The 10586-nt window shown below is 42.0% G+C and overlaps 1 protein-coding gene across 1 annotated transcript; it reads right to left on the bottom strand.

Annotated features, from left to right (window-relative positions):
* Positions 1-2303: 2303 nt before the first annotated feature.
* Positions 2304-10586, bottom strand: lrp10 (low density lipoprotein receptor-related protein 10). The gene is made up of 10 exons (XM_054601442.1): positions 10532-10586; positions 8922-9087; positions 8728-8760; positions 8355-8499; positions 7756-7949; positions 6976-7526; positions 6436-6872; positions 4609-4803; positions 3990-4119; positions 2304-2933 (listed from the first exon to the last, which is right to left on the bottom strand). The coding sequence occupies exons 2-10, from the start codon at positions 8968-8970 to the stop codon at positions 2307-2309; spliced, it is 2361 nt and encodes a 786-aa protein (XP_054457417.1). The 5' UTR covers positions 8971-9087; positions 10532-10586; the 3' UTR covers positions 2304-2306.

Raw genomic sequence — 10586 nt, forward strand, 5'->3', positions numbered from 1 at the left:
ATGTTGAGGACACATCATGTGTATTTTTCCTGAGAATGGAGGGGGGTGTTAGTGACCTGGATGAATTGTCTTTCCATCAGTTTAAAGAAAGCCTTAGTGTTTTGACCTTCATGTTGGCAAATTAAACATACAAAATGATAATAAGATATATTAGCATTAGGGGGAACCTGGACTCATGACTTCACCATTTCTACAATTCTGGCCATAATTATGCGCTTGTCTTGTGGTAACATTAAACCACTGAATGCAAAGATGACTTTTTCAACACAACAGCAAATATTAAACCAAATGCAGATCATGTGAAAAAGTATTATTCTAAAGTCATGCAAAAACAGTTTGTTTAGCTTTCTTGCTTCATGGCCTTCACCTATTGTACTTTACATTATACATATAAAGCGTTGGTCAAATGGACTCTTTTTCCAGTGAGATAAAAACAAGTTGTTTTGTCTACTTTTGACAGCCAATGAGATCATTTTTAAAAAGGTAGATATAATGTTCTGAACTCAAAAAGTAGGATACCTTTTTTCTAAAAATATGAAAGTATATCAAAAGTGCAAAAAAAATTGTTTTTTCCCCATTGTCATCTCCCAGACCAAATCAAAAGTTTATAACAGGCAAATTTCAGCATGTTGGGTAAAAGTCTGAATAGCTCTGCTGTGAGGAACAAGGACGCATGTCTGCTGGCTGTTAAATAAAATAACACATTTCAGCTCCAACAATCACTTTCCTGCATCATTAATCAATTTCATCAAAAGTATTCATTATGATTACGTTACCATGACCACGTAGTCTCAATCCTCAACGGCAAACAGCTTCATTTTCTCTGCATTCACCTTTTATCCTGCACATCGGATCACTGATGGGAACTTCTGCCTTTCTTCCAGAACAACCAGTGAAGTGCTCTCTCAGGAATCTGTGAATGTCGACTGGACTTTTGAATACAAAGCACAATGCAACCACTCTGACATCTCTGTTACGGAGGCGTCAGGTGTGTTTTCACCCACCTGTCACACATTAAAACACAATACCCAACACCTAAAAGTGCAAATTGTTTAATCTCAGCCACATTTTTTTTTTTTTTTACTTATATACAGTGAAGTTGACCCTAATAAACCATAAAAATCACTTTCTCTCTTATTTACCTCATTACATTTGCAAATTTAAAACTTCCAACATCGACCCAAATACATTCAACAAAGCAGAACAATTTAAGAGGGGGGGAATTGAACTTGCTGAAATAAAAACACCATAAAATGTACAATGCAAATGGCACACCACAAGTGCGTCAAAAATGTGACAGAATGCGATCGATTTCCCCTCAAGGGTTGAAGATTCAAGTTATTTCGTGAATTCAGGGCCCCTTTCATCACGAGGGCGCCTCCCGTGCACACTACACACACACATCCTAAAATCAGGCACCGAAGAGATTGTCTTTTGACACATTTGCCTTTGTAGATTACATACATTCACTTAAGAAGTGTGTGTGTGTGTACTCAAAACACACAGTTACTGTATGTTGCAATCAGTGTGCACTAAAATACGGGTCCCAAAAAAGTTATTGCCAGCTTTCAGAGTACATGCGTTGTTTGTTTTTTTACATTTTATAATAAAGCCACTGATGTGTCGACGCGTGCTGAATGATGTGAGAAAACGTGCCTCCGTGTGTTTTGGTTTTGAACCGTGTACAGGAAACTCCTCAAAAAGGCACTTAAATAGGGGAGATGAATTTTCTTCTGATTAGAATTATCTGTGATAAAACACGAGACAAGATGCAAGTGGCAGAAGTATGTGGAGACAATCCACATCTACGAACATACTCCACTGTCAATGTAAGACTAAAACGCAAATGCATTCACACAGTTGCAGTCATACAAACACAATACTTTCCATCATGATATCTAAAAAAAACCTCAAATCATTCAATCTCTGGATAGGGAAGATTCATCCGTGCAAAAGTTTACCTTCAATGTGCAGCCTAGCATTAAGTGAGTGCACATCCAATACTCACCTACACCTCCTCTCAAACATACGTCAGCCATGCTTTTTTCGTCTAAAACTGATACCATTTCAAGGAGGTCTTTAAAAAAAAAAAATTGTCAAATACTTGATTCAATAAGTCAACAAATCCAACTCAAAGCAAGTTCAAAAAGGCACCAGACTTGCACAGTGCGGGTGAGTCTCGGTGTGAGCCGCTCCTGTGCTTTAGTTCAAACAAATGTGGAAAGACTGGGTTTCAGTTTTTATCAGCGAGTGAAGGAGATTAAAAGGAGGGGTGTGTGGGGTTAGTGGGTGGGTGAGGGAGTCATTCAGGTGAGCATGGGCACGTCGTCCTCTGAGGTGGTGTCTTCAGACAGAGGGATAAGCAGCACCTCGTCATCTGAAGAGGACAAGGAGAAGGAAGGGGAGGCGGAGAGGGGCATGGAGTTGGTGGAGGAGGGCGAGGCTCTGAAGAGGGAGATACTCAGGCCCAGCGTGTGGAAGATGGAGGCCAGAGAGGGGCTGCTCGGGGGGACGGCGACAGGAGGGGTGTTGGGGGTGACCGGGCTTGGAGCTGGGGGAGCGTACGGAGGCGGAGGAGGGGAAGCGACGGGCAGCAGTGGTAGAGGAGGCGGTGCTTCCTGCTGCTGGTGGTGGTGGTGGTGCTGCTGCTCCGACTGAGCCAACAAGCCAAGTTTCTGAGGCACCGGCTGGTTGACGGCCTCCACAGCCGACGAGGAACTGGTGGGAGCCGGTTCCTGTCCAGAGGGAGAGGCGTCCGACTGCTGCTGGCTCAACGCCTGGCTCGGCCTGGACGGAGGTCTGGGGATTAAGCCCCACCTCCTCATGCGGCGGACTGCCCGTCGGATGAAACGGGGCCTGCGTCTGCGGTGTGGGGAGTTGGCAGCGTCCTGACGGAGGAGCTGGAGAATTCCCCTCAGAGAAAGAGACGATGTCTGACAAGGAGGAAGATGTAAAGGAACGGTGAGTGGAAAAAAAGAGCAGTTAAAGCACCATCTCTAGATCCTGAAGTTGTGTCAAATCATTTGAAATATTAAAAAAAAAAAACTTAGTATTCACAAGACTTGGATCCAAGTTTATGGAAGAAGTAAGTATCCTGTAATCCCATCAGACAGAGTAGGCTTTGATTTAAACACTTAATCCCTCTGCCTCTTCTACCTCAGCTGTCCTCACACACTAATAATAAAAGCTCCTCAGGGTGAACCTGCATGGCAACAGCACATCTTAACACTCTTTCTACTTCAGCCAACTGCCTGCTGGGGATTAATTACAGCTGATAACGTGGAGCGCATGGCTTAAAGACGGATAAAACAAGGGCTGCTATAGATTACAGTGTGCTCCGAGTGGATGAAGTTGAGATCTCAACAAAGCAATGTGACCTCTTTCCCCATGAATCAATTTATTGTCAATGAGCTCTATTTTATCACTCCTTTACTCTTTAAAGCTTTTCAATTTTTCGTCATAGTATTTACAACTCATGGGGATGTGTTTACCATGGCTTAAGTCCGAGGTAGTAGGTAGTAGGACTTTACTGTAAGCTGCCAATAGATTAGTCTCACTCGGTGTCCTGTGTCTTGGGCTCTCTAGGGCTCCTGAGCTTTGGTAGTAATCATCAGGGAATATCCTCTGTCACTCGCGCAAAGACTTCCCCCTAACGTTTTACGAACAAAAAGCTACCCAACAAACAAATATACGTATAGTCAAATATTGGGATCCAGCCCCATTTGTGTCAGGGTTCAAAACTAAACACTGAGGTTAAAGACAAAATAAAAATGTATCAGTATCAGGAAATTATTTCTTAGATATATGAAAACAGAACTAGGAGCCAATAAAAAAAAATATGTCACAAAATGTTGCAAGCTGTAGCGTCTGACAAGATGCTCTAGTCTAGACCACGTCAGTAGCTCTTTAATTATCAGCTGAAATGGAATTATTGATCTTCAGATAGCAGTAAACAACTGCATGCTGATAAGTGCTGTTTTTCCTCACACCTCATTGGGGTTTTCTGTGGGGAAGTCCTCCACTGGCGGGATGATGCCCTGTGCAATCAGCTGACCGTAGGAGGGAGGAGCCTGCTGCTGGATCAGCTCCGCTTCCTGGCGGCTGATCGGTGCAAACAGGCTGCCAGACACAAACAGGAACATTAAGATGCATTCTTGCACGAACACACACAATGCCGCTTTGCTTTCTACGGTCAGCACATTATCTTTTGTAAAGCAACTGACAGATGCATTTACAGAATACAATCTTTTATAGCTACCTTTCACAGAACATTACTACACTTCTATGATAGTTTGCACTACATAAAAGATGCTGCACTAGTTTGAAAGTGTTTAAAAGAGTGCATGCAACATAACCCAATTTGGCTTTGACAAATTGCACATGGGAAGCTGACTGACAACAAAAACAACAACCGCCTGCTCGTTCTTATCATAATCATCATCATCATGGTATGTGTTTGAGAGGTGTTGTCCGATTGTGCTGGCAACAACTGAAGCTAGTAGAAAGGAAAACAAACTCGTGACTCACTATCTCAGATTATTAGCACCGCTTCCTCACAAAGCATGTCTGGAAAGCCAGACATGCTTTGGTAACAGAATTGAAAATTACCTGTACTCCCTGGTCCTGAGCGAGTAAAGTTTACAGGTGCAGCCCATGGCGATAACCAGCAGAAGCCCACAGACGAGGCTGCCCACTGTTGCCGCGGTGATGACCTTGCGGGGCAGGATGACGGTGCAGTTGAGCTCGTCGGTTCCGTCCTTACAGTCCACCTGGCCGTCGCAGCGCCAGCTCTCAAACACACACCTGCAGACGGAACAATGGGCCATTTGTGTGTTAGAGTGTGGAGGAATTACTCAAGTGAGAGACTCAGTTCCACATGAAGTTTCATCCCGAGGCTATGCTGTGAAGCATTTTAATAAAACCACACGATCGTAAACCAGCCTTATGAAGGCACATCATTAGAAACTGTAACGGTGTACGAGTCTGTGTGAAAACATCTTATGTATGTATCATTTTATAAGCTAATGTTAGAGTTTGAATCCAAAACATTGTACTCAAATATTGTTTAAGAATGCAGTGCTGTGACTCTTGAGTTGAAAATATGTATTTGGCAGTTTATATTATATAGTTAGGTTCTGCTTTATAGATAAACCAAATGGGTCAGATAAACTTTCCAAAGTTTGCAGTTATACATGTATTATGCTGAATACAGCAATACACTGTAAATAAAAACACATAAGGCACATTACCAGAGGTTATTTTTTGAAAATTTAACATTTCTGAATATGAGAAAGTGCAGATTTTTTTTTTCTTTTTCTCATTACAACCGAAGTTCATTTCAACTGTAGAATACACCCAGAAAATACACAGAATTTAGGTCCATACTTCAGGGGAATCAATTAGATGGGCACATTGTAGCACACACCCTCTGACTCACCTGTGTTATAACCAAGACACACCTAGCAATGATACGTAACTAACCACAGTGAAGACACAAACCCTTTTAGCTCATGTGACATAACAAAAATTGATTACAAAACAAAAAATATTAGCTGAACAGCTACTAAATGAACCTTGAAAGACTGTTGTCAGCTGCTGCTTTGAGAGTAAGCCTCAAATATTAACTTTGGAGACTAACCGGATTAAAAGTTCAAACATCTACAATAACAAATGAGGGAACTATCGCCTAATGAAGAAAGTGGTAATTCTGTTAAATGTTTTAAGACGAAATATGTTTGTAAATTATCTCTCTTTTCCATCACTCGGACAAGAAAATGACAAAACGCCACAGACACATTAAACATCAACGATGACGATTATCAACCATGCAATATTGTTGATGAAAAAAATACGTAAAATATAGTTTCAGAAATAAAAACTCTCAGTCATTACAATTGTACAACTATAATGCATAAAGTTTGAGGTTTGTTGGTTGGGTTTGGGTGGTTGATTAACTCATATTTATAAATGTTGGACCATGTGGATTGGCTCTAGTTCTCATTACTGCAACAGGACTGAAACCTGCATTCTTAACCTGTGTTTTTCATCAGATAATTAAATAAAAAAAACTTGTCACAAAATGACAAAATGATTGATTTTGGCTGGACTAAATTGACTGAAATGTTCAACAGAATCTGATAACAATAAAAAGGTCATTTGACACAGGTCTAAGGCACAATTAAAAAAAACAAGCTAACAAAATTAAGAGACGATATTTTGACTAAACAATTAAAATAATGACTAAAACTAAATCAAATGAGCATTTCTTCTAAAGAGTTAGACTAAATCTAAAATAGCTGTGAAAATGATCAGCTCCAGAACAGATTCTAAATGAGGTGAGATTGTTTTGAATACTGCTATTACCAAGGTCAACAAAAGAACAACAATGAGACGACGGTCCTCTTGGAGACGGGAGGATAAACAGCATGTACTGACCTGTCCATGTCACAGTGAAAGGTCCCCGGCTGACACACGGTGCAGTCCCTCTCGTCGCTGCCATCGGCACAGTACAGCTGGTAGTTGCACCTCTCTGAGACTGGGTAGCACACGGGTCTGCCAGTAAAGTGACTGGATGGCACCGCCCTCTGGCCCGCCACTCCGCAGGCAAACTGGTTAAAACTGCAGCCCCTGCAACCCTGCTCGTCTTTACCCGTCTCGTAACAGTCCCATTTCCCGTCGCAGCGTTGCTCCTGGGTGAAGCATCCTCCTGCCGATCCGCCACAACGACCCTCCCAAGGGGGGCAGTAGGTCCCGACGTGGAACGTGGCATTGAAGCCGCTGCCCTCTGAGCCAGGAAGAGTCTTGTACGTCATCGACAGCAGGCCGGTGTGGGATTCAACTTGGACTGATTTGTAGTTGGAGGCGCTGGTGATCTGTCAAGATGCAGTGAGGGAACAGCATGTTAGCAAAAGCTCGTTTTAAAACATTGTTTTTAAAAAAAGGTTTGGATACATTTCTTAGTTTAAAATAACTCACAATTTTGATGACGTCTCCTTTGCCTTGCTCTCTGTTGTACACGGTGAGTCTGTCCCCGGGTCCAAGCACCAGCTGCTGCAGGTCCAGTCTCAGTGGCCTTGAGTCCTGAGGGTCCAGAGTCCAGACACAGAACAGAGCGGGGCCCCGAATGGTTGGAGGGGAGAAGGTCCCATAGAAGTTCTGAAGCAGGCCTCCGCAGGGCCACTCAATGGGAGTGGGCGTCACAACGGGCTGCCTGCGAGTCTGAGGCTGCTCTCGATCCAACTGCGCCTCCTCCTCATCCCTCTCCTTCAGCAGCGCCCACCTATCGGACTCAGAATCTTCAACGTAATGTCTCTCAGAGTCCCCATCATCAGCCTTGGCTTCTTCTGCCCGCGTGCTGCCATACTTTGGGGGTTCAGGGGTCTCGAAATCTTCATCACAGCCCTGTTCGTCAGAGCCGAGGCCCGCACCTTCATTGAGACACTCCACCCGGCCATTACAGCGCCAAGAGAAAGGAAGGCAGCGTCCACCGAGGCACTCAAAGGATGTTACTGGGCATTCACCAGAGTCTAGATGTGTAGAAACAGAAGGGGGTTAAAGATTTAAAGAGAGTAATTAAGATTTTGACAAGAAGAACTGGACCGTGTGGCAAAAATACAGACCCATACTTAATACAGTTATTCTTATTTCCAAACGCTGATACATTACTACGTGATAAAGCTTGATTCATGGGGCCAGCACTCTACGAATGTTTCAACAAAAGACGTTTAAGAAAAAACAAACGCATTGCTATCATACCTCTGGCGTAGCTCAACAGAAAAGACGACACAGGGAACTGCTGCGGGAGGAAGTGGTGCATCACTGTAATATTTCCCCCTGGGAACTCCATTGGTTGCGGCAGCTTGGAGCCACAGAGGACGACCGGCTCACTGCCAGCTGATGATTTTATAGACACCCATTCCTTCCTACACTGTGCTGAAAACTGTGAAAAGCTGAGAAAGGATTTGGATCAACGATCAGTGAAGACACAAGCTCACTTGCACAAAATTACAAAGACATGAGGCAGCATTTTTTGAGACGGAAGTGAATCACTTTAATATTTGACAATATCTGCAATAATGCAAATCATTGAGCATGGCAACTTGGGACGTTTATATGATTTGGGGCTTCATATGATCATGCTTATTCATCTGTTGGGTATTTAACCTGCTGGATGAGCCTCCCTTTATGATTATTTTATCCATAAAGAGTTTCTCAATATTGTTTTATCCATACTGCTCAATCCTAGGTCATTCAGACAGTCAATACTTTGTTCAGCTGATCTCATTTCAATATAACCTAGATTCTGTGTAGTAATATCACAGATGGCATTTCAAATTCCCCCCCAGTGCCTTTACCTGAGAACGATGGGTTCCTCTTCCGAACCCTTGATGATCCAGCAGTCATAAGTAGAGCCGAAGCGGTAGGACCAGCTGTGGTAAGCAGAACTCCTGATCTCCCCCACTTTGCTGTCTAAGACTTGGAGGGAATGGCCACAGCGAGCTGCGAGACAGAAGAGCAAAAGGTCAAGAATATAAAACAGTTTCTGAAGCTTGAAGTGTCCAGCATATGGTATTAAACCTGTGAGGTGTTGCAGCTTGACTATTTTTGATTAAATCTTAATTTCACCTCAGCAATTTAGCCTAATGTTATCACACTACAGTTGGAAAATAGGCGTTTGGAGAAGTAGCGTGGTACAAAAACAATCTGATGACTAGTTTGTTTCCTTACATGAGCAGAGGGCGGGCTCAAAACGGCTGCATGCTGTGGAGGAAATAAGCAAAAAGCAGAAGATGTTTTATCACCATGGCTGATATATTGTTGTATGACATGAGATATGCAAACACAACCTTTGCCTGATACAAATTTAAAGTAGGCACCTTAGATAGATACACAGTCAAAAACACACTGATGAATTCACTCACCTGTTATGGTGAAAACTAGGAGGGAACAGAGGCTGTACGTGACGGTCATTGTGGTAATGCTTCCCCTCTAAAATGTTGGAAGTTATATAAAAACTGAAGATTTAAAAAGGGTAAACAAACATCAGAGAAGTGCCATTTTTGGGAGGTTTGTTCAGGAAGACTTCATCTGTAAAGTGAAAGAAGAAAAGATAAATGAGAGGCGTGTCTGATCTGACTGTAAACCATAAAACAGTCTCATAAAGTTATTACTCCCTTACTCTGACCCTTAATCAGCTAACACATCAAGACAGTATATTTGATAGTTATGATTAGGGCTCAAGCTTTAAATTGCTGGGAAAACAATGTCAACTGGCATGACAATAGATAAGTAATTTAAGTCAAATGTATTGCTTTTAAATGATCTCATCTGCTGCTTTCTTTGTCTGCTATGTTTCTAAATTAAATATATTTGGATTTTTGAACCATTGGTCCAAACCGCCCCCCCAAAAAAGCAATCTGAAAAAGTAAACTCAAACTGTGGAATCAGTTTTTACCATTTTCTTTTAGATTTGGTAGACCAACATTTTTTTTTTAAAGAATCAGCTTATTAACCATTAATAAAAATAACTAAATTTGTAGTTGTCAATTTCAATTTATAAGACTTCAGCTTAGGAATCATACAATATTACAACTGAATGAGATCAGTATTTCCTATGTTACATAAATAAATTACCCTGGCTGCTTATTAATAACTTATTTATGAGATTGATGAATATAACTATGATTGATTGAGCCGTAAACGGAGGTATTTCACGTCAGGGCAATGAAGTAAACATTGATACAGTACCAGTCAAAAGTTTGGACACACCTCCTCATTCAATATTTTTATTTTGTTCTACATTGTAGATTAATATTGAAGACATCGAAACTATGAAGGAACACATATGGAATTATGTGGTAAACAAACAAATGCTCAACAAACCAGAATATGTTTTATATTTTATAATCTTCAAAGTAGTTGAATGAGAAGGTGTGTCCAAACTTTTGACTGGTACTGTATATCCCAAATCAATCCATTACAGTGTGGTTACTCTCACTCACACACACACACACACACACACACACACACACACACACACACACACACACACACACACACACACACACACACACACACACAGGAACGCTACCATTTTCTTCCCCACACAGAAACAGTTTCAAAGTATTTTTCTCTTATTTGCCGTAAAGCAAAACCACACAACTGTCGTAAACCGGACAAGCAAGGCCTCGTTTAGTTCCCTAGAAGTTTAAAACAATGTCCCCATTGACAGCATTAGGAGATAGTTTCGTTTTGAGTAGAAGGAGGGAGGAGGGAGGAGGGAGGGAGGAGGTCACAAGAGCTTTAATAGCTAGTTAGCTTCCTGGCCAGCTAACAGCTAACAGCTAACATCCCCGACTTTCTGTTTTACGTTGAAACGCTTTTCTTTTTAGACGGCGACACTGAAATAAAATGTTCCCCAGAGAGACACGGAGGCTTCAAGCACCCAAACAGACCACAACACGTAAGACTGGAGAGACAACAGCATGATTAAAATGATCTTTAAAAGAAAAAGAGGAGCCCGGTACGTCACCATGTCGGTCGGCCTCTCTTGTTGACAAGTTCTGATCTACTTCCGTGTATTTGAG

The sequence above is a fragment of the Anoplopoma fimbria genome, chromosome 7 (assembly GCF_027596085.1).
Source record: "Anoplopoma fimbria isolate UVic2021 breed Golden Eagle Sablefish chromosome 7, Afim_UVic_2022, whole genome shotgun sequence".
Lineage (NCBI taxonomy): Eukaryota > Metazoa > Chordata > Actinopteri > Perciformes > Anoplopomatidae > Anoplopoma > Anoplopoma fimbria.

Coding starts and splice junctions, on each gene's coding strand:
- lrp10 (XM_054601442.1), bottom strand. CDS start 8,970: ATGACCGTCACGTACAGCCTCTGTTCCCTCCTAGTTTTCACCATAACA. Junction 7,950..8,354: donor GAGGAACCCATCGTTCTCAG/GTAAAGGCACTG, acceptor ATCCTTTCTCAG/CTTTTCACAGTTTTCAGCAC. Junction 2,934..3,989: donor CCACAGAAAACCCCAATGAG/GTGTGAGGAAAA, acceptor CCTCCTTGTCAG/ACATCGTCTCTTTCTCTGAG.